The sequence below is a fragment of the Aotus nancymaae genome, unplaced genomic scaffold (assembly GCF_030222135.1).
Source record: "Aotus nancymaae isolate 86718 unplaced genomic scaffold, 86718_ANA_hifiasm-v0.15.2.pri h1tg000012l, whole genome shotgun sequence".
Lineage (NCBI taxonomy): Eukaryota > Metazoa > Chordata > Mammalia > Primates > Aotidae > Aotus > Aotus nancymaae.
The window spans coordinates 8,095,975-8,123,052 of NW_026988423.1; the positions used below are offsets into that span (position 1 = coordinate 8,095,975).

At 34.7% G+C, this 27,078-nt stretch overlaps 1 protein-coding gene across 3 annotated transcripts; it reads right to left on the reverse strand.

The window, feature by feature from the left end:
* Positions 1-622: 622 nt before the first annotated feature.
* On the reverse strand, positions 623-26,850 carry DCUN1D5 (defective in cullin neddylation 1 domain containing 5). Of its 3 annotated transcripts, none has more exons than XM_012455287.3 (8): positions 26,653-26,850; positions 24,135-24,226; positions 18,503-18,573; positions 18,002-18,093; positions 3,749-3,857; positions 3,559-3,663; positions 2,772-2,874; positions 623-955 (listed from the first exon to the last, which is right to left on the reverse strand). In XM_012455287.3, exons 1-8 carry the CDS (start codon positions 26,736-26,738, stop codon positions 900-902), a joined length of 714 nt encoding a protein of 237 aa, XP_012310710.1. In that variant the 5' UTR covers positions 26,739-26,850; the 3' UTR covers positions 623-899. The 3 variants fall into 3 exon arrangements, with proteins under 3 accessions (XP_012310710.1, XP_012310717.1, XP_064231436.1); XM_012455294.3 differs by lacking the exon at positions 26,653-26,850 and adding an exon at positions 26,550-26,629; XM_064375366.1 differs by lacking the exons at positions 18,002-18,093; positions 24,135-24,226; positions 26,653-26,850.
* Between the last annotated feature and the right edge of the window lie 228 nt (positions 26,851-27,078).

The window sequence follows — 27,078 nt, forward strand, 5'->3', positions numbered from 1 at the left end:
TGAAGCTACCAATGTAAATGGCTCTGCTGAATTGTGCACACTTATACCCAGAGTTCTCTCATGATTCCATACTCTATTATCTTCTTTTCCTGTGTGTATCTTAACTAAATCCACATCAGAGCTAAAGTTCTCTTGAGGCAAAAAAAAAAGTGCTTTAAACAAAACTCCCTATATAATGACAGTTAAAAAATATCATAAATATGCCACTAACAACAATAATGATGATACAGCTTAATAATAATACAACTTGTTAAGAAAACAAAATAACTGGACATACTCTTTCCAATTCTAAACTCTCTGAGATAAGACATCTGCATAAGACCTTGGCAGCTTTTATAGAAACCCAAAGCTAAGAGGAGGAGCATTTTTCCAGTACCTAGAAATGTTTATTAGCTACATCAGCAAATCATTATCCCAGAAATCAAGGCCAACAGTCTTCCAAATTGTGTAGAGATGACTATAATGAGCCATATCATCAGCAGACTATGTTGCCAAATATTAGACTATTTAAAATCTTGAAAATTCTATAAATTCATGGTAAATCGTAACCTCAAAAATCCAAAAATTCAAATTTACAAAAATAAATACCACTCTGACACTCAAGGGACATCTTCACTTTAAGGCCTTTGTCACAAATCTGAATCTTTATTGTTTTGAAACAAATGTTATAAACATAACTCAAAACAAAAACTTTTTAATATTCAGTCTAAGAAGAGGTGTGGCTCAATGCCCATCACATGTAACAAGAAAAACCTCCTTTAAAAAAAGGAAAAAAAAGTACTATGAGAAGTCTTTCATATGAATGAAAATGCACCCGTTGGATTTTTCTCCCCCTCATCACATTAGCTTGTATACACGTGGGAATCAAAAGGTTTGCATTTTCTTCACAATAGTTCTTGCTATGATGTTTGACGAACTTTTTGCCACTCAACAAATTCATCAAGAAGAACAGGCCCTAGAAATAAAGAAAGCATTTTTGTCAGAATTCAGTGAACTCATCTCTCCAATTATAAAACAAACTCCCCATTAGCTCTGCAATGACAGAGGCCTGACCCTTCCCTTCTTTGGGTGGTTCTGCTTCTGCCCACCTTATTCCATTTAATGATGCTATCTTATTGGCCTTTTCTTTTTTGCCCTTAAAGACACAAGGAATAATGGTATCTATAGCAACTTCCTTCTCAAGGTGTTTCATGAACCCTCCAATACCTGACTCAATACTAATCTCTCCCTTTTTCTAAGTGTCTGTGGCATTCTGGCATTTAATTATGAAACAATCTCAAAAGTGTTTAAGGTAGTATTTCTATGTTGCTTCCCCAAGAAATGTGTAATCTTATTGAGGGGGATCGACCATAATAGAGACTTACTTTATTCCAGTAACAGGATGTGGTACAAAGCTGAACACAAAGCAAGTGCCTGATGAATATCTAACTAATGAGTTAAGAACTATTCTAAAAAATATATTTTTATAATGCAGGAGAGGTCCAAATTCATTAAACTGCCAGGAAGGCAGTTTAAATGAGTTCAGTGTTTATTCTGTTTAAATGTAGAAAAATCATTGCCACAAAGAAATAGGCTTGCTCTATTCTTTTTAAAACACATAATCCTCTGGTGGTCTTTCTCCCTTGCTTTTGACAGACATGTTTCTCTATTGTAAAAAAACAGCAGAGCAAGTAGAATAATAATTGGCAAGTGAAAAACAGCCTAGGTAGCATACTGTGAAATGTCAAACCGAAAAGCAAGGCCAACACAGTTACTACTTGGCTCCAGCCTCTGACTCCTATAAAGCAGTACAGGTGCAATTTTGTTGGAATTTTTAAAATTTTCAAACAAATCTGAAAGTTTTATTTTCATACAAAATCTCCTAGTTTTAAATATTGATTTGAAATAAACAAATATACACATCTACAGGCCATATACAGCCTTTGGGCTGCCAGCTTACTGCTACTAGGTATTATTTCCTTAAAATAATATACCAAATTTTATACCATCTTGTAGAGAGAGGGGAAAATACATTAAGGAAGAAATAAAGTTATCCCTTCTGCTATTTTATTTCTTCAGTGTCACAGGAAAAAAGTGTATAATTTCAGTTGAAGTTTATAGGAATGTACCTTTCCGTGTAACCCTTTTGAACACTGAAAACATACGCAACCAACCAAAATGGTGGTGGGAAAATAATATATACTTCTACAGAATTAACTTGGTTTATCTAATTCATTTATTATTATTTCAAATCCTGTTTTATGGAGTATGGACAGATATTTTAACTGGAGGGACTGAAAAATTATAAATATTTCACTATCAGTTTACTCACAATCAATTTATAGTTTTCAGAGAGAAGTTATACTGACATGATATGCCATACTGTTAATGGGTAGCATGATATTATATAATAACTTCAAAGCTTTTTCTAGAGTCACTGATTGTTTTGCTGTCATATCTCAAAAATCATGACTATACTTTTCTTCTACAGGGAAATGCCAGGAAAGACAGAAACAAAGCTGAATTTTAGCTTCTGGATGCAAAAGTTATTTAAATCTAGCTAAAATGTTTGGTTACTGAGGAATTAAAAACATTTCATTTACCAGCATAGATTTTATATAATACTGCTGAATCTAAACTCTCTCTCTACTTCTCCCACATCCCTCACACGATTAAATAATAAGTTACTATTACAAAGTTTAAAACTTCTATGTTAATAATACACAAATGCATACTCTCATTTAAGATTTTGGAAATTTTATTTTCACAGGAATACATTATATTATACTTACAAGCACCATCTTCATCATAGTTACTAAGATCGGCATGGACTGTTCTGCTGAATTCTAATACATTGTACCACTGATCTTTGTTCATAACACGATACTTTGATTGCTGCAAAAAAAATGATTTAAATATTTGTATTTTAAAAAAAAATTACTCAATTTAGTAAACTAAGTTATTTTGTGATTTGGATTTTCCTAGAACATTTATTATTCTTTTAAACTATTTGTGTTTCTAAGAGATTCCTCATGGGCATTTACATATTGATAACACCTATTTTGTACTTTTCTTTCATTTTTGAGGAATAATAAGAGCACTGAGTACTAATTTAAAGATAAAACTTTTACATATGTATATACTTGTGTTACCACCAATCTACCGATGAGATCAAGATATATAACATTTCCTACATCCAGTATGTTCTCTTGAGCTGCTTCCTTGTAAATCATTTCTCTACTTAAGATTTACTGTTCAGCCACATTTTGAGTTGGCAAAACCCCGAAAAACTAATTTTGCATGACAAATGTCTGTGCTACAATATATTTCTTGGAGATTTCTTTCATGGGGAGAGGGCAGTATTGAAAATATCTTAGCTACAAAATATATTTATAAACATGAACTTCTATCTTAAAATAACAACTGATACGTACACATTTTAATATAATTTTTTCTCTATTCAAGGAGTTTTTTTAAAGCATACTATTAAAAATCTATTTGTTCCTCAATTAAAAGTATAACTTTCAGTCAGACTAAGTTTTAAAATAATATTTTCAAAATTCAAAAAAACATACATACCTCCAGGTACTGGTAAAATACTGAAAATAGTGGCCATGTCCTCCCAAGCAGAAGAGCTAACATAGATTTAGCAGTATCAATATCAAGGCTTCTCTGATCTTTATCCTAAAATATAAGCGAAAAAGTTTTCCTAAGTATAGTCTCAAGATGAAAAGCTATTAAAACAACAAAACATGAAAAATGCACCTACCCTTGCAAAATCAAAGGCATATCTGTAGATATTCTTAAATGACGAAATGTCATTCAACTGTGAGCGCAAAAAGTCAAATTTGTTTTGTAACTTTTCTGTGCAGTCACACCTTAAATAAAAGAAATATCAAACAATTATATCATCAAGAAAATCCAAAGAATCATTGGTGCTTAGAAGGAATCTATTAAGAAAAAAGTGAGTTCATCTACGAAGTTAATTTAGGTTTAAAATTCTCTGATTCACAAATTTAGAATAACAAATTTCTTGCCTTACATCTACCAATGCAACAAAAAAAAGGGAAAAAAAGAAATCTGAGAATCAATGAAAGTTCAGTCCAATTACTTTTCTTAAAAACTCATTCAAAAATTCCAATAAAATCAAAGTTAAAAAGAGATGTATTAAAATATGTTTTATCACATATACAGCTAAAAATGGTCTTGTCACCCATTTCTTTGGAAAGTTCTTATGTAACAATTTGGTGAAAGAGATTAACCATGAATGGTTTTAAAAGTTTAGGATATAACACAGAGGAAATTAATACATTATATTAAGTGGTCCAGTCATAAATCCAGATCCCTATATTTTTGTAAACAAAAAGCCAAGCAGTAGAAGCACCTAACTTCAAATAAGTTATACATGCAAAAGCATGCAAACAAGTCATACATGTTATTTTTAAAGACGTGACAACTAAATATTTGGAAGGCTCAAAAATCTCAACTGGCTTTCTCTCAGTGGGCTGATAAATTCCACTGCTTAGCAAGAAGCAAGACAGTCAAGGCCTTTCACAATTTGGCACAAATCTCTAGTGTCATCTCCTGCCACTTCCAGATAACCTTACCATGCTCTAACTATATAACTTACCGTTCCCAAATGCCACAGCCATGCTTTAGCATCCACTATTTCTACTTGAAATACTGTTCCCTCCAACATGCTGATAAAAATATTACTCATCAAGACCTAAGTCACCTTTTGCCACCTCTGAGAGACCATCTGACTCCCTTTAATCAAAAATAATTGTGCCATCTACTGTGATCCACAGTGTTCCACTCAAAACTGAATTTCAGTATTCAACATGCTCTCTAGACACCTAGCATTCTCAGATTTAACTAAGACTATACTAAATCAATAATGCAAAGACCTGTGATGTGTAGTAACATAATTTCATTAATGTGTAAACACTTTGGACAAATTTCTAATATTAATTAAACCTTGCATTTCTAGAACAAGTCAAATTTGGTCATGTTACCTGTTTTATACATTGCTAGGTTTTGGGGTTGTTTTTGCTATGTCCTAAGTGAGGCTAGCTTCTAAATTTCATTCTTACTCTCCTTGCCAGTTTTGTTAACAAGTTTGTAGTGTATAGGATTCAGAAAATAAAAAGAGAATTGCTACTTTTTTCCCTGTTTTTTGAAAAAGCTTATGTAACCCTGGAATTAGCATCTGTCCAAACTCAGGTGAGTACTGAGGAAGGGAAGAAAGACTTTTAACTAATAAACCAACATTTTTAATGGCTATAGAACCATTTAGATTTTCTATTTCTTTTTGAATGTTTTGGTCACATACTTCTCTGATAACTAGATTATTTCACATACAATTTTATTTAAATATGATTAAAATTATTTATAACATTTTCTTATTTGCATTAACATTATTTATCTTCATTGCTTTTTTGTTGTTTTCTTGACCAATCTTGCCAGAATTTAGAACATGATCATATCTTTTGCAGGAAAATGGATGGAGCTAGACGCTATTATCCTTAGCAAGCTATTGCTGGAAAACCAAATACCACCTGTTCTCACTTATAAGTGGGAGGTAAATGATGAGAACTTATGAATACAAAGAAGGAAACAACAGACATTGGGGTCTACTTGAAGGTGGAGGGTGGGAGAAGAGAGAGAAGCATAAAAGATAACTATTGAGTACTAGGCTTAAAACCTGGGTGATAAAATAATCTGCAGAATAAAGCCCTGTGACACTAGTTTACCTATGTAACAAACCTTCATATGTCCTCCCAAACCTAAAGGTTAAAATAAAAGATCTTCTAGTTCAAAAATGCATGTGTATTTCTGCTTTTAGTATTCACTTGAAAATGGCACCTTGAAAAGAGTTGTTTCAAAGGAGTGATAGGGATAGAAATCTTACTGGAATAGGTTTAGGAGAGAATGAAAAGAGTGGAACTGGAGAAAATAAGTATAGACGAATGCTTTCAAAGAGTTTGATTCTAAAGTGGTGCAAGGAAAAGGGGCAGTAACTTGAGTGGGATGCAGTCAATGTACTTTTTACTCTTTCTCTCTCCTAGGTACAACTAAAATCACTGGACATTTTACAGAAAATAAACATAAGACTCTGAAAGGTGGAAACCTGAGGAACAACATGGTGGTGAGTTCTCTGAGTTTATTTTTGCCTAATATAGTACAAACTTGGAGCTGAAGAAGCTAGTAACCAGAAACGCCAATGGGGGCAGACAAAAATCCCCAACAAAACCCTGCCTTTTCTTTAGCCAAAAGACAAAGAAAGGAGGAGCCTCACGAAGCAGAAAACGCTTAGAAAATAAACACTCTAGTTAAAAACCATCAAAAAAACTATGGCCCAACTCTCACCAATGCCAGCAAAGACTGAATGCGGACCTAAAATGTCTACCCTTACCAGTATATAATAAAGCCTCTCTCTCAACTCCTGCAGTGCTGGTGGAAACCACATGGGTAACATGAACTTCTGTTCTCACCAGGTAGTAACAAGCAGCCAATCCTCTTCTGCCCTAGGTTTGTATAGAGGAGGCCTAGTGAAGAGTCAGGGCTATCACCATCACCCCTATCCCTTTCAGACAAGAAAGTATCAGTAAAAGCCTAGTGGGCACCCAGAACTTTCATCTCTGTCCAGCAGTCACAAGGGACATCCTTCTTCAGATGTCAATGGATGCAGAGTAGAAAATTTAATTTCTACCTATACCTGGCAGTAATAAGGTGGCAGCCCTGATTTCTCTTGCCAGAATAGCATTAGAGTAATATAGCTAAAACTAAAGGTTTAAATAAGATCTAGAGATCCAGAGTTTTGTAATATACTACCTAAAATATCCAGGTTTCAATTTTTAAAATCACTTGTCAAACCAAGATCTCAAATGGAATGCAAAAAGATGATCAATACTTGCAAACACCAAAATGACAGAGATGTTCAGAATTATCCGACACATTTTAAAGTAGGTATAAAACAAATGCTTCAATGAGTAATCAAAAACATAATAAAAAAATGAAAAAATATAAAGTATCAGCAAAAGAAAAAGTCCAAGGACAAAGAACTGTAAGATATAAAAAAAGGAAACAAAGGGAAAGTTTTGAACTGTAAAATACAATGTCGACTTAAGTCCTAATATATCCATAATTACATTAAATGTTAGTAGTCTAAATATACCAATAAGACAGAGTGGATTTAAAAAAGCATGACCCAAATATATGCTGTCTAGAAGAAGCTTTAACTTCAAATAGTATAGACAGGTTGAAAATGAAACAATAGAAAATAATATCTCATAGAAACATCAAAAGAAAGCAGAAAGTGGCTTTCTACATTAGATGATATTAAAATAGACTTAGAGCAACTTCAGAGCAAAGAAAATGATCAGAACAAAGAGGATAATTATATTATAATAAAAGGGTCAATCCACCAGGAAGACATAGAATCCTAAACAATTCTAAGCAACCTTATATACATTAAACAATAGAGCTTCAAAATGTGTTAAGTAAAAACTAATAGTGCTGAAAAGAGAAATAAATTCATAATTACAGTTGAATATTTCACCATCCCTTTTTCAGCAATTGATAGAAACACTAGATAGAATTCAATAAACACATAGAATTTAACATCATCAACCAACAGGATCTAGTCGACCTTAACAGACTACTCCATTCAAAGACAATAGAATACACATTCTTTTCAAGTACCCACAAAACATAAAACTAAATAGACCAATCCAGAGACAGATTAAAAATAAGGGAAATAAAAAAGAATATGTTCTCTGACAACAATGGAATCAAACTAGAAATCAGTAACAAAAAGTTAACAGCAAAATCTCCAAACACTTGGAAACTAAACATCAAACACCTAAATAATCCATGGGAGAGTTAAGTCTCAAGGGAAAACAATACATTAAACTAAATGAAAACACAACATATCAAAATTTTGAAATAAAAATAAAGCATTCCTGAGAGGGAAATTTAGAGTGCTAAATACAAACATGAGAAAAAAGAAAGAGCCTTAATAATCTAAGCTTGTGCCTCTAGAACCCAGAAAAAGAAAAGTAAAATAAACAGAAAGCAAGCAGGACAAAGTAAATAAGAGCGAAATCGCTGAAATTGAAAACAGAAAAATCAATGCAACAAAGCACACTGAAAAGATCAATAAAACTGACAATTCTCTAGCAAGACTGACAAAAAAAGACAGAAGACAAATTTATCCATATCAGGAATGAAATGGGGTATCATTACACACTCACTGTTATCAAAAGGATAGTAAGGGATACACAATGAACAACTCTACATATAAATCTGACAAGTTGGATAAAATGGACCAGTAAGTTTCTTGAAAAATACAAACCACCACAACGCATACAATATACAGTAGATAACCTGAGTAGCCCTACTATTAAAGAGAATAAAAATTTTAAAACTTTCAAAAAAGAATCTCCAGGAGCAGATGGTTTCACTACAGAGTTACACCAAGGCTTTAAAAACTTATTCTACACAATCTCTCTCAAATCATAAAAGATTAAGAAAATTTAAAATATTTTTTTTTAAAAAATTAAAAGATAAATTGATTTAATAAAGCCAGGATTACCTTGATACCAAAACCAGACCAAAAAAAAAAAAAAAAGCCAAATGATGTTATCATTTAATATAGGAAAAGCACTTTAAAAATTTAACATCTATTCATAATAAAACTCTCAAAAACAAAAAACAAAAAACAATAGAGGGGAGTGTCCTTAACTTGATTGAGCATAAGTAAGCAATGTACAGGTAACATAATAGTGAAAGACAATGTTTTCTCTCTAAGCTGAGGAAAGAGGAAAAGATGCCTACTCTTACCACTCTTATCGACATAGTGGTAGAAGTTCTAGCTCATGCAATAAGTCAAAAAAAAAAGCAAAAGAAACATAGATCAGAAAAGAGAAATAAACTGTCCCTATTTCTAGATAATGTGACTATGTAGAAAATCATGGGCTATAAAGAAAACATCTTAGAACTAATAAGTGAGTTGAGCAAGGTCACAGTATACAAGATAAACATATAAACATCAATTGTATTTCTATATAATAGTAATGAACATGTGGACACTAAAATGTAAAATACCATTTACAATAGCTTGAAGTAAAAATAAAATACTTAGGTGTAATTCTAACAAAAGACTTACTTATATGCTGAAAACTACATAAAACTGATGAAAAAAATCAAATACCTAAAAAAATGAAGAGACATTATCTATCTTCCAGTATTCAAAGCAAGACTGACCAAAAAAAGACATTACTAATATCAGGAATATCTGAGTATTCAAAGACTCAAAATAGTAAAAATGTCAATTCTCCCCAGATTTATATGCTCTTTAACCAAAATCTCAGCAAGATATTTTTGTAAAAAGGAGATTATTCTAAAATTTATATGAAAAAGCAAATACACTGGAACAGCTAAAACAATTTTGAAAAATGATGCATCACTATCTGATTCCAAGACTTACTATTTAGCCACAGTAATACAGACTGTGTGGTACTGGCAGAAGGTTAAGACACATCAGTGGAACAGAGAACCCAGAAATAAATGTAAACAAACATGTCTAACTTTTACATACCTTTTACAGAAATTAATTCAAAATGCACCACTGACTTAAATGTAAAATTAAATGCAAGCCTTCTAGAAAAATATCTAAGAGAAAATTCTCAAGATAAAGGGCTAGGCAAAGAATTCCTAGACTTGACATCAAAAGTACATCAAAACTGAGCTGGGGCTCACACCTGTAATCCCAACATTTTTGGAGGCTGAGGCAGGTGGATCACTTGAGGTCAGGAGTTCAAGAGCAGCCTGGCCAACATGGTAAAACCCTGTCTCTACTAAAAAATAGAAAAATTAACCAGGTATGGTGGCACATGCCTGTGTGACTACTTGAGAGGCTGATGTGGGAGGATGGCTTGAACCCAGTAGGTAGAGGTTCAAGACCGCAGCACTGCACTCCAACCTGTGCAACGGAATGAGTCTCTTAAAACAAAAAAGTACAATCCATAAAAGGAAAAACTAATAAACTGGACTTCATTAAAAACTTTTGCTCTGCAAAAGACCTTGTTAAGGGAATGAAAAAAGTTACAGAATGTAAGAAAATGTTTGCAAAACACAGATTCAACAGAAGACTAATATCTAGAAAATACACAGAACTCTGAAAATTCAACAGTAAAAAGATTCATCTTCCATGTCTGTTAGCATCTCTTTCACATTCTCCTTCTGCCCCTCTGCACTAATTTCCTTAGATATTGTAGGCTACTGATCCTTACAGGTCAACTACATCTACTTTCCATTTCATCCCCTGAGTTTTTAATCTGCTGTTTTTCCCTTTCAGAAATTTAATTATTTGGAGTCTGATATCTGAGATCATTCTCTTTTCTGTAACCATGGTTATGTGGAAATTCTGATAATTCATAAATTAATCTTAAAGGGTCTGATTCTCAAGTTCATTTTTTAAGATTGATTTTCCAATATGTTTAGTGATTTTTTATTATAAACTAATGATCATGGAACATTTTCTGCAAAAATTGAGGTTTGTGTAAAATTTCTCTACAGAAGAACTGCTTCCATTACAAACAGGGGAGTCTTATTCTAAAACACATTTTTGGCTTGGGTCATACAGTGAATTCCAGCCCCAAGTCTGCAAGACAGAAGGTGGAGGACTAGGAATTCTCTCTGGTAGAAGCCCTTTACTTCTAATTGAATATAAAACCAAGTCCAGATCATCAAATCTTCATTCACTGCATAAGTTTGTCATCAATGTTTTTGATCAAATTCCCATCCTATTAAGGTCTTGCTTGAAATGTGTCCCCTGTTCTCAACATGCATGACATATCAACAACCAGACACTAGGTAACTAGGAAGAGGTAGGTTTCTTCAGGGTAAATGCCAGCTCCATATGTCTCTATGGAATCACCATCACTCATTGGTAGCCTCTGATTATTTTCCTTATAGGCAAATCCAAGTATACTTTTAAAAAGATGTTTTTAAATGTTATCCAGCATTTAAGTGTTTTACATGAGAAACGGTTTCTCCACACATTCAGTCTGCCATATTGTCAGAAATGGAAATCAAAATTTGGTTAAGTCAACTGGATTTGGTAGAGGCCTAATTCCTTATACATGAATGAATGAATCATATGCTTCATGAGGAAACCAGAAAAATTTATTCTTACTACTTATTAGAAATCCATTACCTACTGTTTCACTAAGTGATTTCTGTTAGTGCAAAAATTATTCATTATGTGAAAAATAATGCTTTAATGAAAGTACCATGGGTATATGTAAAACAAATTTCTCAGATTACATGCTACTATAATGTTGTTTGAAAATATGGAGATGAAGTCTTCAAGATCTCCAACCATCACTTGAAAATGTTCAGAGGGTCTTACATTTTAAGTACCTAGTTACATGTACTCCCTTTCCTACCATGACTTAAGTAGGGCCTCATCTTCTATATCTTTGAGGTTTTTTTAAAGTAATGTTTTTCACATTTTTAAAAAAGTAACGTGAGTCACATCTTTCATACAAAATCTCAGGCAGAATCTTAACAGACTTGAGACTTAAGAAGGCAAAGAAGATAAAGGATGCCTCCTTACAGTCAAAGTTCTTCCTTTCCTTACCCCCAGATTTTAAAAATCACTGTCATGGCATAACACAGGGCTACAACACATAGCACACCAAAAATATTTGTTAAGTAAAAGGTGACTACCAAAAATAAACCACAGGGTAGGTAATATATTTATTTAATTATAAAATGTTTCAAAATTCCTATCTGGGGGAAACTTGGTGGTAAACTGTAGATCAAAAAAATCACAAAGCACATAGTGACTGAGGAGTCACCAAGGAGATAATAATCCAAGAAATTACAATCTTTTCCAAATATTTTACATTTAATGGGTACACAAAGTTACAATCTTACTCATGTAATTTCAATAGGCTTAAGAGATAAAGTGAAGGGAAAAACAAATTTGCAAGTCAAACACATAGGTTAAAATTCTAGCTTCTCCATTTCTGGCCATGTGGCCGTCAGCAAGTTACTAAACCTTTTTCAGCCTGTTTCCTCATTTTTAAAATAATAATAATTTAATAGGATAACTACATGGCAAGTTACTTAACCTTTTTCAGCCTTAGTTATATGTATTTTAAAATAACAATAACAATTTCATAGTATAACCATAAAGATTAAATGAGAATATATGTGTTAAATGCTTAGCACAGTTCTTGATATGCTTCTTTTGCGGCAAATAGATTAAAAATCACCTACAGTACACACCTCGGTAGAAACTATGCCATACCATTCCTAATGGTCTATTGTAAAATCTTGAGCAGAAAGAATCCAGATATTTTTAAAGAGTGAAAAAAAGAATAAAAGCACAAACCTCCACATTTATCATCAGTATCATAAAGATTGTGAACAGATATTGCAAAACCAACAAACCCAAGCAGTTACTAACAGCAATACAATTCTTATATTGAATCTAGCTCCAAAATACTAACATCAATACCTAACAAATTGGGAAGTTTAGAAAAAAGAATATTTCCTCTGTAATAAAAGAAAATGCATACTTAACTAGCATACTATGGAAAGCAAGAGATAGTTTTCTGAATAACGACCAAATAAAACCACACAGATTTTAGGGAACACTGGCACAATATGATACACCATTCTCTAAGGCCACTGTGGTTAGAAAAAGAAATGGCTTTTAATTTCAATGTTAGGATTGGAAATTAATTTCCTGGTATTGCTAAGCATCTGATTACAAAGGAAGACTTTTAAACTTGTGTTTCATTAAAGACCTTTTAAGTGAGAAGAAAGTCTCATGTATGTATTAGATCTAAGTGAGGCTCTCTTACTAATTCTTAAGTCCCAACAATGACTGTGCTGTAACACAGTGATGTGTAACATGAAGAATTGTGTCACAAAGTTCTGGATTTAGAACTTCCTCCAAATAAGCTTTCTCAACCAAAACAATACCGTCTACTTCTAGGGGTATCTGAAAATGTGCAGAGAGGCATTTTGAAATTGTCATCAACAGAGGGGAGGGATGCTAATGGCAATTAGTAGTTGGGCCCCAAATGCTAAATGAACGACATGATAGAAAGCATTTCCTTTACTCCTCTCTTCCACTCTGACCAAAAAAATCATATAAATGTTCCCTATTCCCTTCTCTCTCAGACGGTCAAGCCACACCATTCCCTTTAAACTTCAAAGTCTGGGGCTCAATACAGATACTAGATTTACAATCTGCAGCCTACTGGCAGGCAGCTTAGTTACTAACACTGTTGTCAGATGCTGCTGTCTTGTCTTTTCTTCAGTATCAATAATCAAGTACAGCCCTTTTCAAAAGTCTATGTTCAGTTTTCTCCACTGGCATAGTATTTCACCCTTGCTCCAACACCAGACTTTCAGCTAGCAGATGTAAGAAAAGACCTCTGCTCTAGTACAGTATGCCAGAATAAAAACTTGCCAAGCATCCTTGGAACCTCATATCTACAGATGAAGGAAGAGAAATTCCACAACCTCCTGATAGCACATCAAATTTTTGTGTGTAGCAGTACATGTGCCTCTTAATGGGATGAGGTCCATAGTTCTCCAAAGACTCTCAAAAGAGACTATGACTTTATTAAAACAATTGCTCATTGAAAATTATCCCAAAAATCTTTTAAGATTCCTGTGCTTTAAAATCTCTGACGGTTTCCCAATATCTGTAATATAGATTTAAACTCTCTCAATATATTAGCTAAAGCCCTTCACAATGGAGCCATCACTCAAAATAGCTACAATTCCAAATCTATCCTGGCAATTTTCTTTATGTACCTTACAATTCTAAGAAATCAAACTACTTCCCTCAAACATTTACTTTCTTTCCTCCTCAAGGCTTTGCTCACAATTTCCCTCTTCTGAAACATTCTCCTATATCCTCAACCAACTAAATCCTAATCATTCTTCACGTTCTAGTTCACAGGCCACACCTATAAAGATCTACCTACTTACTCAGCTGAAATTGACCTTACTAGCATCTGTGCTTTCATAGTATCTTGTATTTCCACTCTAGCACTTGTCATATTCTACCTAGGTTTATGGTTACAGCAGGGTGCCCAATCTCTGGGCTGAGCAGAAGTACCAGTCCGGGGCCTGTTAGGAACCAGGCTGCACAGGAGGAGGTGAGCGGCAGGCGGGTAAGCGAGCATTACTACTCGAACTTCACCTCCTGTCAGAACAGCAGCGGCATTAGATTCTCATAGGAGTGCGAACCTATGCATGTGAGGGATCTGGGTTGCATGCTCCTTATGAGAATCTAATGTCTGATAATCTGAGGTGGAACAGTTTTTTTTTTTATTTTTTATTTTTTTTTAATCTTATTTTTTGTTGTTGTTTTTTCTTTTTCTTTTTTGTTTTTTTACAAACCCTTGTGTCGAGGGCTGACTTTCAATAGATCGCAGCGAGGGAGCTGCTCTGCTACGTACGAATGGTTTAGCGCCAGGTTCCCCACGAATGTGCGTTGTGTGACGGGCGAGGGGGCGGCCGCCTGTCCGGCCGCACCCCTTTTCCCAGATGAGGTGGAACAGTTTTATCCTGACGCGATCCCTCCTTTCTCCGCTGCCCCATCTGTGGAACAACTGTCTTCCATAAAACTGATCCCTGGCGCCATAAAGGTTGGCTGGGTTATAGTATTGTAATGTTTGTTTTCCCTGACCTAGCAGAATATAACTAAAGGGCAAAAGCTACATCTTTTGCCTTGCTGTGATCACCAGTAAGTGATACTGTACCTTACAAAATATAGGTATCTAATATAAACAACTACAAAATTAAATTAAAATTAATACTGGGCACAGTGGCTTACTATAATTGCAACACTTTGGGAGGCCAAGGCTGGAGGATCACTTGAGCCCAGGAGTTAAGAACACAGCTTGGGCAACACAGTAAAACCCTGTCTCTTAAAAAAAAAAAAAAAAAATTAGCCAGGTGTGGCAGCATGTTCCTGTGGTTCCAGTTAGGGAGGCTGAAGCAGGAGGATTACTTGAGCCCAGGAGATCAAGGCTGCAGTGAGCCATGATTGTGCCATTGCTCTCCAGTCTGGGTAACAGAGCCAGATCCTGTCTCCAGGGGAAAAAAAAAAATTAACATCTTAGATTTGCAAGGACATTTGGCCATTATTAAACAAAAATGAAAACTACATGGAAGAATATATGTGAAAAGCATATGGAAATTTCATCCCCTGAAACTTAGAAAATGGCTACTCTATGTCATTTACGTGCAAGTTCATATGCCCACAAAGTCTTTCACACAAGAAGGAAAGCCAATTCAGTTACAGAAAGCCTATATGAATAAAAATAAACAACTATTAAAAAGTATTACACAATGTAGATAACTAATCATGATTATTATAGTCTACTATCCTTGAACAGTGTGTTTTAAACTACCAGACTCTGTTTTTTAACAGACTAACATAGCTCTTAAGAGTTTTATGAGTTAAAATTAATCATTAGATGTCCAGGTGAAATTATAAAAGTATGAAAAATACCAAGGGAATTGAGACTAAAGTTTTATATTTTAAGATTATGTTTATTATATAGAACCAAGTATACCTAGCAACGAATAAATTCTAAATTAAGACATAACAGATTTTTTTTGTCTTCTTTGGTTCAAATTTCCTTGCTGTTTTATTCACAGCAAGTTTTTTATAAGAAAATTCAAGGAGTAATAAGACTTGGCTAATTGAGGACAAACACTTTATATTTTACATGGTAATCTAGATCATGAGGGGAAAAAACCAACTATTTTCCAGGTAAAGAATGCTCCCTTCAAGCATTCCTCAGTAGTTTCAAGGCTCTATAGTATGTTATTCCAGGCAAATGGGAAAAGAATAAGAGTAAAAGAGAAACTTCTGGGACATATTAAGTGCTGAATAATTGCTTTTATTTTGTATACCCTGTGACCTTCCTATAGGAAGGATGTGCTAATAAAAACCATGCTCAGCCGGGCATGGTGGCTCACACCTATAATCTCAGCACTTGGGGAGGCCAAGGCAGGTGGATCATGAGGTCAGAAGATTGAGACCATACTGGCTAACAAGGTGAAACCCCATTTCTACTGAAAACACAAAAAATTAGCCAGGCATGGTGGCATGCACCTGTAGTCCCAGCTACTCAGGAGGCTGAGGCAGGAGAACAGCTGGAACCTGGTAGGCAGAGGTTGCAGTGAGCCCACTGCACTCCAGCCTGGGTGACAGAGGGAGACTCTGCCTCAAAAAAAAAAAAAAACAAACATGTTCATGTGCTAGTCAGTTTCTGTTCTTGTACCCAAGACCACATGATGTTAATTATTCAGGAGTATATATTAGAAATGCTTTGTGCTGACACATTTTTGTTATATAAAGACTTTTTATATAGTATCAACTTATGCAAAAACATAAATAAGAAACTTTAAGGTTTAAAAATAAACAGCCACTTGTTAGCTGAGATACTTCAAAAAGCAGTATCCAAAAAGTAGTAGTAGTAATAGTCCAAAATTCACTTATAATGACAAATAAAATGTCTTACATTAATGAATGATATTACAACATAAATCTTAAAACCCACTGAGTTGTATAAAATCAATATTCTTTGCATATTCTTTTGTATATTTAATCGTACTCTAAAAAGCTAACTAAATGGTGAGAAATAATCCAAGGAAGTTCAGAATTGACGTATTTATCTGGGCATATTATGACACCTAGATATATGGCAGACTTCAGTACTGGTAGCAAATGCTATAATTTAAAAATAGGAGTTCCCTATTTTATAAGGAATGCTAATTTATATAGAAAATAACAATATAGTAGGAATACAGTATTATAGATTGGTAATCAGGAAATTTGAATTCTAGGTTCTAACTAAGCACTACTACTAAGGAATTGTGCCAAATATTTTCTTAGCCTCTCTGGATCTCAGACTATAAAAAAATGGAAGTGGGAGAGTTGATTTTGCATTCCATTCAAGAAATTATGATTTGGTTCACATGAACAAAGGCTTTAACCCAAGAATACATATATAAAATCTACATATCTACATGTTAATGTCTATTAAAACAGAGAATTATAAATCATTAAGGCACTGAAAATTCAAATTTAAAAATTTAAGTGCCATATAAACAAATACTTTTTTTTAAAAAGTTAAGGACAGACCAAAAATAGAGAATATTTACATGTGTTAATGAAAGCATAATCACAACAGGAAACCACACAGCTAATTAAGTCCCAATTTTTGCCTCAAAAATATTATAAATTAATGCTTCCTCTATTTTAGAATGTTGATAACTAATACCCTGCAGGAACATTAGAAACATGACATTAGAAAATTAACATGAAGTTACTAATTGATTGAAATTGAGCACACTCCATTCAGGAAAGCCAAAATCAAATTATTTTTATAAGGTACAATTCTATGAAAATGTTCAAAGACAGGATCCTAAACTGAAAGTGTAGGACTATAAAATGTGTAAAGATCGCATGGAAGTGGTTACAACATTTCTACTTTTGTCCTTTATGAAGTTCACTTGGCAATAAAGAAATCATAAAAGTAACTCTATCTTCAAATTTTTAAAGTCAAATATAAAAGTGAAGAAGGGAGAGAGGAGGCCCCAGAGCTTAGGGCTGCCCAACAAATATATTCCTTAGATAGTAGAATTCTGTATTCAGAGAGGGAAAACCTTATACTCAAACAAACTGTAAATAAATAGGTCTTTGATAATGGACTTTTAAGTCACTCACGAAGATAATCAAAGAATTTTAATAGAACTGTACTAAGGTTTTTTTCTTAAAGAATATAAAACATGGGGTATCTATTCATTTGCCAAGACCACAATATAATTTTTTCAATCCCCAAACTAATTGTTATAAATCAAACAGGTTTGATTTAAGGTGAAACCTTACTCCTGAAAATTATGAAGCACAAAATATCAATTAAGATCTTCAAATAGGCCATCAAATTTGTTTTTTAAAAAAATTTCTTACTGTAATGAAGTCATTCCCTTTAACCATTCTTCCTTGGTAAAAAATCCCATGCTTTCAGCCTCCAATTTCCACGCTAAAACTAACATAATAATCTGGAAAGAACAGAACATAAAGGATAGGGGAAAAGTCAGCATAGAGATAATCATGTCTGTGTTTATCATGGAGAGCATTTTTACATAACTACTTCCATCCTTCAACTATTAAAGAGTACAACCTCTGGAATTAACTATATATAAAGAAATTGAGATGTGCCAATTTCTTAAAAGTAAAAAGTTCTAACAGTTTCTGAAGGTAGAATCTCTTATTCTATTACATATAAAATTTGTATCAAGAAAGAACACATTTGCCCAACTTAAACTGATTAAAAATACCTTAATGCAAATTTACAGTATTAAACATGAAATAAAATCTTCATACAAGATTAAAGTGTCTCAATTTTTAGAAATTTATGAATATGCTATACCCCACTTTTATGCCATTCTACTTAGAAATAAAACATACATTTTCAGGTTCAACACCAATGTCTTCACAAAATTTTTCCATTCCTTCTGGCCCTACAACTTCATCAGGACCTTCAAAGACAAAAATAATTTACATATTTTGTTATAATATCAACATAAAACATAAATCATCATGCTAAAGGTACCCATGAATATACCATAATATTTTGCAAATCATTAAATTTGAATTTTGGTATAGGTTTGATAAGTATAAATATTTGCTACAAGATTTAAATTTAAAATTTGCGAAGTATTCTTTGAGCACCACATTACAATATGAAATTAAGAAAATTTAAAAAGCAGCAAAGAAATACTCCATTAGTATCAATCATGAATTAGTACAAAAACTCAAACCTATCCATTAAAAAAACATTTACTGAGCGCCTACTTTGAATAAAATTTTTGACAATGCATGAATATGAAAAAACAAGGCAGCTAGAGCTTCTTAATCTACTAGACTGTCAGAACCAACATAAAGTTCATACAGTAATCAGAAAGGGAATATGTTCACTTATAAAACAGGCCATTTTGAAATATACTCAAATATAATTTATTTACTGAAAAAGATAAACATATTTTGAAAATAATGACTTATGGAAATTACTACATTCCATTTCCAGAAAGAGCTATTTTCTTTATCATTTTGGTTCTAAAATAGCAAGCATTAATGTCATCTTAATGTAGAAACAAAAGTTTAATCTTTCAATTAGCTACTATCTATCATTTGTCCAAAAATTAATTACTGGTATTTAACTTGTTCCTTATTTTATGCCCTTAGTAACATTAATAAGTCAATACATCAATTATCATTTTTTCAAAATGTTACCAGATTCCCAAAATATAATAATTACATCATCACATCTCTTTTCTGACTAGATAAGACTAAAAAACAAATTTTGTAATAATATGAGAGAAATGTGTTTACCATATGAAATTTTGAAAATATAATCTTGAAATATAATTCTTAATAGTCAAGAGAAGCCTCTATTTTCCTTTATAAAGGATGAAAATCCTCCAGCTTTATAAACCAGACTAGACCAACGCTGTTCAGGTAGCTTTGATAGCACCATCTTTAGGTTACAAGCACAATACAAAGTCAATACATTCTTGCTGCCTGAGATCCAAGCTGCTAAGATGACATTAACACATAGTCTGAAACCAAAACCCCTGTGAAGTTTTTTGTGTAACATGGTAAATGTGATTGGGTTTAAATAAGTACTAACAATACATTCATGTGTTAAAAGGTGAAGGAGGCGATAATTATAGGACACTTTCTCTTCCTTATATATTTGGAGAATTGTTTAAATGAGAATGTGTTAATTTTGTAATTTAAAAGGCATATATATACAATAAAGGTGTTAAAAATGCATAACTGAGTATTCTTATATATGACTGAAAGAAATTAAAAATCAGATTTAAAAATTTAAGGGGGCCAGGCATGATGGCTCATGCCTGTAATCCCAGCACTTTTAGAGGCCAAGGTGGGAGTATCATTTGAGCCCAGGAGTTCCAGAAGAACCTGGAAAACATAGGGAGACCTCGTCTCTAGGGGAAAAAAATAGCCAAGTGTGGTGGTGCCAGTCTGTGGTCCCAGCTACCCAGGAGACTGAGGAGGGAGGATTGCCAGAGCCCAGGAGTTTGAGGCTGCTCCTCGTGAGCCATGATCTCGCCATTGCAGTCCAGCCTGGGCAAGAGTAAGGCCCTGTCTCAAAAAAAAATAAACAATTAAAAATTAAGGGAAAAGACAAATGTTTTTTTTTAAAGCCATGATAAGAATATGTTGTAAATTTTTCTAATGCATCAAGAAAACTTGCTCTCAAAGTTGCCATTAGTGACTAGAAGAGAAAGCTGAAGAAGATGTCAAGAGATATCAGTATAGGCCAAGCGCGGTGGCTCATGCCTGTAATCTCAGCCCTTTGGGAGGCCAAGGTGGGTTGATCACGAGGTCAGAAGTTCAAGACCAGCCTGGCCAAGATGGTGAAACCCTGTTTCTACTAAAACTACAAAAAGTAGCCAGGCACAGTGGTAGGCGCCTGTAACCCTAGCTACTTGGGAGGCTGAAGGAGAATTGCTTGAACACGTGCAGCAGAGGCTGCAGTGAGCCAAGATGGTGCCACTGCACTCCAGCCTGGCCAACAGAGTAAGACTCTGTCTCAAAAGAAAAAAAATAAAAAAGGAACTATCAGTATAGCACCGCCTAGAAACTGGAGGATTACTTGATGATTACAAATTAAAATTTGGTTAGAATCAAGTCAAATGAGATTACATAGAGATATAATACCTTATAACTTAGATAAGGTCTGTAAATGTTAATTGACTTAGTCAAAGCAATGCAAATAGTAACGGATCTAAGTCTAAAGCAAGGTCTGAAACCAATGTGCTTTCCCCAGACTGCAAAATGTTAATCCTTCCAATACATTATTTCCAATCTTTCTAATAAAACTACTCTCTGGGTAAAACCTCTGGAGCTAAATTTAATTAACTCTTCTGGATAATTAGGTTTCCACTCAACTGAAGAGGCTATAGAAATGATTTTGTTCATCCTACTAGTTCACTTCACTCTACCAGCTAGTACTATCTTAGGACTATGCAATTCCAACCTTATTTTTTGACTCTATGAAACTTTAAAACTGCCCTTTCACGTTCCATGTTTTTAATTACCATAGGCAGTATATTACTGAATCATTGTTAATTTAAATATCACTCAAGAATGAGAGGTTTTGTTTCTTTCTTGTGAAAGAACAAAACCAACAGCCTTATCACACATGATGTAATACCATAGTAACAAGTTTAGTGATGTTTTCAAAACTAAAAGAAAAACATCCTCAATTTTCTCATTTCCTTATAACCATAAAGAAATGTTCCTAGCTATATCTGCAAGGCCTAATACCATGCCAGCCATAACAGATGCTTAGGGGGGAAAAAAACATGCTCAGTGACACAGCGCCTTCAACATGAGCTCCATAAGAGTAGTGAATTTTGGAACATTGTGAAAAACAGACAACGAGTAAATCTGATGCGGTAATGCTAAACTAATATTTGAATTCTGACTATATACCAGGTATTGTGCTAAGGGCTTTACATGTATTATTCTTAGTAGGCACAATTATTGCCTTCATTTTAATAAGGACGTTCCTATTTCAAGACAGAACAGTTACTGTTTATTTGGCAAACAAATGGTTCCTCCCTAATCAGGTACAAAGTGGTCTCCACAGAGAGGCCTATCTGAAGTCCATCTAACCCTTCCTTATTCTCTATTCCTAAACCTCACCATATTTATCCTTATAATGCCCCACAATCTGTACTTATCTTGCCTACATACCTGTTTACTGACTGTCTTCCTCACTAGAAGGCAAGTCCCCCAAGGGCAGGGATCTCGTCTGACTTGCTCAGCACTATATATCCAGCACTCAGCACAATGCCTGACTCAAAACAAGTACTCAATATTTATTGAATGGTTAACACAAGGTAACCAAGAGTACCAATACTTTCTTTGCAAAAGTGAAAATTAGTGTAAATAAAAAATAAACATAAAATAATGTTTATAACTATAATTATAAACATTATAAATTTAAATTAAAAATGCATAAAAGCATAGTAGTTAAAAGCATGGACTTTAGAATCAGAAGGACCTGGGTTTGAATCCTGGCTTCTGTGACTATATGATCTGGGGCAAATTAATTAATCTAAGTCTCCGTTTTCTCATCTATAAAACGAGGATATGGTCAAGCACGGTAGCTCATGCCTGTAATCTCACCACTTAGGGACGCTGAGGCAGATAGAGCACTTGAGCCTAGGAGTTTGAGACCAGCCTGGGCAACATGGTGAAACCCCATCTCTACAAAAAATTTAAAAAATTACCTGGAGGTGGTGGCACATGCCTATACTCCCACCTACTAGGAAGGCTGAGGTGGGAGGATCGCCTGAGCCCAGGAGCTCAAGGCTGCAGTGAGCCATGATCACAACACTACACTCCAACCTGAGACAGAGTGAGACCCTGTCTCAAAAAATAAAGTTGGGACAGAAGTGGTGATAATACTACCTACTTAATAGAACAGTCACAAGAAAAAATATATACTTAGGACAATTCCTGGAATAATAGCAATTATTATTTTGGCTATTAAAAATGCTAATACAGTAAACAAATGTTTAATTAGAATCTTATGCTAACTAGAAAAGTTCCTAGTTGAGGCAAATATTTTCTATTTTTATGGTGTCTTGTAACCTTTATAAGTGAAATAAGATGAGTGACCTTTTGATTCTATAACATGCATACCAATAAAACTGGCATTTGGAATAATGGGTCAACATTTTAAATGGAGGTCAGTAAGAAATGAATTTCCTTCATTTAAATTGGGTTAGTGGTTGTCTTGGGATGCCAGTAATAGCATTTATTTCTGGTCTAGAAAGAATCGGTTCTGTTACTAAACAATTTTAAAATTGTACTTTTGGGATCACTCAGCCGATCCCAACAATGAAGTTACTGGCCCCCTTTCAAAATAGTCTCACATTCCATACAATTAGCCTAAAGTTATATCTCAAGTTCAAAGTACACCACTTTAGACCTTAATGTGGATGAGCACTACATACAAGGCAATAGCTACATAGACACTTTTATTTTAAACAAACATTTGGAGAATGATGGTGATAAAAAGAAGGGAAAAAACCCACAAAAACCAAAAAGGGAAGCAGATGTTTTAAAAAAAAAAAAAAGGAAACAGAGAAAAGAAGAAAAGCAAAGCTTTAAAATCGGTTAACTCTAAAATAAAAAAAAACTATTCTAAGGGGAAAAAAATTTCATATATGCTTATGAGAAAGTTAGTATAAATGGAAAATAAGTGTTCTTTTGCATATATTTGCTTAACTCTTCAGCCTCATCTCTGGCTGGCTTTGACTTTCACCTCTAAAACACAACCCCACCCTGGGCCTAGGGCTCTTCATCCACCACTTACAGGACTCGGCTGAGGTTAAGTTAGTGCCTCTAGAAAACTCCCATGACACTTCAAAAGCTGGGTTATATATTCCTCCTATGAACTCTCACAGTGTATCTTCTGAATATAGTATTTATCACATTGTATTAATATCAGTCTATTTATTTTCTTACTTACCCTTGCATCTCTAGTGGAAGTGGATTGTTAAATGATAATTATGAAAAGGTAAATGTGTTGCCTAACTATAACTGAGGGGTTTAAATCTTTTACTCTGTCTCCCTAAAAGTTTCAGAATTAGTTCAGAAAATTTCCAAAAAGAATATTAAATAGAAATGTTTTATGATGTACTTTGTGTTTTCCACAATATCAAATACAAAAAATGTTTTATTGTGTACCTTTTATTTTCCAGAATACTACTTTAGCCAATGAATGTAAATAAGTGAATCTGTCTTTGTTTACATATTTTATTAATAGTAAATGAGTTTCTTCCCTCCCAGTAAATATGTACTGAATATGAATTTTAAAGAAATAGCCTAAATTGGCAACAAATTTTTAGCCTACCCACAATCTTTAGTCCTGACCCTGATCCCAGTACACAGCACTAATACATAGCAGGCCTGTAACAGATAATTTGTTAAATGAGTAAGCCAAAGAAACTTTTTAAAGCATATGACTGATATCTTCTTATATTAATTTCATTACCTGCATATTCATAAAACCAAGCCAGGCACTTCTTGCTTGAAAAATGTTCCTCTCCACTTATTAGTCTAGCAGGGGGTTGGGATCTGCAATAGCTTAGAAAACACACAGATGCCTAAGATTTTTATCACATCTCAACTCTTAGTGAAAAACTAAGTTCAAAATTAACTACTTCAATTCATATTAAACAAAGGATCTTTTTTTCCTTTGGTTGGCATTATTGGAAAAAAACTGAAGTTGTTAAGTAATTGCAACTTGAAACAGTAATCTATACATAAGAATTATCAGCTAACAAAACCCAAACACCTCTTTATTCAGTATCAAAATCCAAAAATATCAGTAAGTTATGTCCCCACATTTTACAAGACTATAAAGAAGTTCAACTTAGTAGTTGGGAATGTATAAATCTTTATTGTGATTCTACTACTGATTTGTATAGAAATTCTATTTGTGCGTAATCGATACATATTTTAAAACAAACTCTTACAAAGTATATTTTGATACTTAGTGAATCAATATTTCAAAATAAAATGTTACATTAAGAGTTGTTTTATCATCTAAGATTAAAAAGATTTTTAAAGATAAATGATGACTTAAGACCTCAGGGTATATTAAATTACACAGATTAAAAACAACAACAACAACAAAAAAAACCCCTAAAAGTTAATAACAGTCCAAATAATTAGAACAAGGCTATTTAATCCCAGCTTCTGTCCATTCTATTTTTTTCATAAAATCATTTTCATTGTTTTTCATAAAATAAATAAAATTTGGTAAGTTCAAAATGGCCTCTAGGATTTAATGACCTTCAGAGAAACTATTTTCAAGGATCTCAAATAATTACCCTACTACAATGATATAGAAATACTAGAACTTCTGTAATTGAGTAATGTAAGAGTATCATATTTAAAAATTTAAATTGATAGTGCAAAGTATCACCTGAGTTCTAATAATACTGCCTGCTCAGCTATCTTAACATACTTTGCTGAAATAATTTTGATATATTTACTTAAGATGGCCATGAGATAGAGTAATACAAAAACGAATAATTTGCCTATATCTCATAAAAATATAAGCTACTAAAGTAACCATGTCAAATTCTAATGTTAGCTAAGAAGAGGTATAGGAAAAGTATATCATCTTTCACATTAATAGCCCAAGAAATACTCCTTAGATTCCTTTACCAAAACACAGTAATGAGGGAAAAAAGTCACCCAATTACAAAAAAGAAGATGCAGACTAGGTAAGTCACCTACTTCACAGTTTAAGCAGATCTCTCTTTACGGAGAGCTCTATCATTATACTGTCTTCTTTTAATAGCAGCATCTAAAGTTGTCATATCAAGTGCCAGCTATTGATGAAAAGGCAGCTAATATGGGTATTTTTTAAAAAACAATTTCTCGGCCGGGCGCAGTGGCTCAAGCCTGTAATCCCAGCACTTTGGGAGGCCGAAGTGGGCGGATCACGAGGTCAGGAGTTCAAGACCAGCCTAGCCAACATAGAGAAACAGTCTCTACTAAAAATACAAAAAATTAGGCGGGCGTGGTAGCGGGCGCCTGTAATCCCAGCTACTCGGGAGGCTGAGGCAGGAGAATCGCTTGAACCCGGGAGGCAGAGGTTGCAGTGAGAGGATCATGCCACTGTACTCCAGGCTGGGCGACAGTGCGAGACTCTTGCTCTCAAATAAAAAAAAAAAAATTCTCACACCAAAATTGCAATTATTTTTTGTAGCATATAATTTTGCTGTGATGCCTCCATGATATGCTACAAAGGGATCAAAGAGCTACAACTATATAGTTCTGCCTTGTCTTCTTACCAAGAGGACACACAGTACAAGGGCTCACAAATTATTAAATTTATACTGAGAGCTAACAGCGTCCTGAATGCTAGAAGACAAAACACATGCAGGGCCTTTCCAACTCTGCACACAGGGACTTGGCATAGGTGAGGCACTGTATTTCCAGAAATTGGGGCTCCAGCAATTTAAAAGGCCTCCTGCTGGGACCTTTCGGGTTAGGCCACTCCAAATACTAAATATGGATGCCAATTATAGTATACAAGTTTTCCTTTCTACCATTCCCAAGACAGTTGTCAAGATTCCTTATGTTCTGCTTTCTTCACACTCTACAAAGAAATTCTAGAAGTGATCCGCGGATCTGTACTCACTTCTAAGTCTAGAAAAAGGCAGAGGAGCGATAAGAGAGTAGTAGACTGGGGTCGGTTGGGGGCAGGGGGATTGAAGCGCAATTTACATATGCATTTGTTCCCCACCCTGCAGGGCACGTAGACTCATAACGTGGGAGGCTCTTCTAGTCTCTCCATAATCGCCAGCGTGCACACACTCGAACACGAGGTCGGGTCGAGCGGAGACTCGCGGTGTTCGGCACCTACCGCCTAGCTCGATCAAAGGGGCCTCACCTGTCTCCAGCCCCAGCCCGGTAGGCCGGGCCCGACTCCTTTTCCTCCCGTTGTCCAGCAAAGGAGGGAGGAGGAAAGCTCGAAGGGTGGGGGGAGATGGTACCTGGAGATTTTACACTTTTTGAGGCCTCCGTCTTCCGCTACTGCTGTTGCCACCCCAGGGGATTTTCTCTTCTTCTTCACCGGCATCTTCCGCCCTCCCCAGCAGGGTGGGCAGGGGAGCCGGGGAAGGGGGTCCCTGTCCGCTGGAAGCCCCTCAGCGCTGGCACCCAGTTCCCAGAGACAGCAGCAAGCGGAGGAGCAGAGTCGCCAGCCCGCACTGGCGCGGCCCGGCCCAGCCCGGCCGCCGCCCGCCGCCCGCTCCCAGGTATCCTCGTCGTCTTTCTCTGTCCGGGACAGGGCTGGCTCCTCGCCGGTGGACACTGCGGTTCGTTTTCACCGGGAAGAGATAACGCGGACAGCGCGGCAGCTCCACCAGTCACTGAAAGCAGGAGGCTCAGCCTAACCCGGAGGCGAATCGCTGAGGACC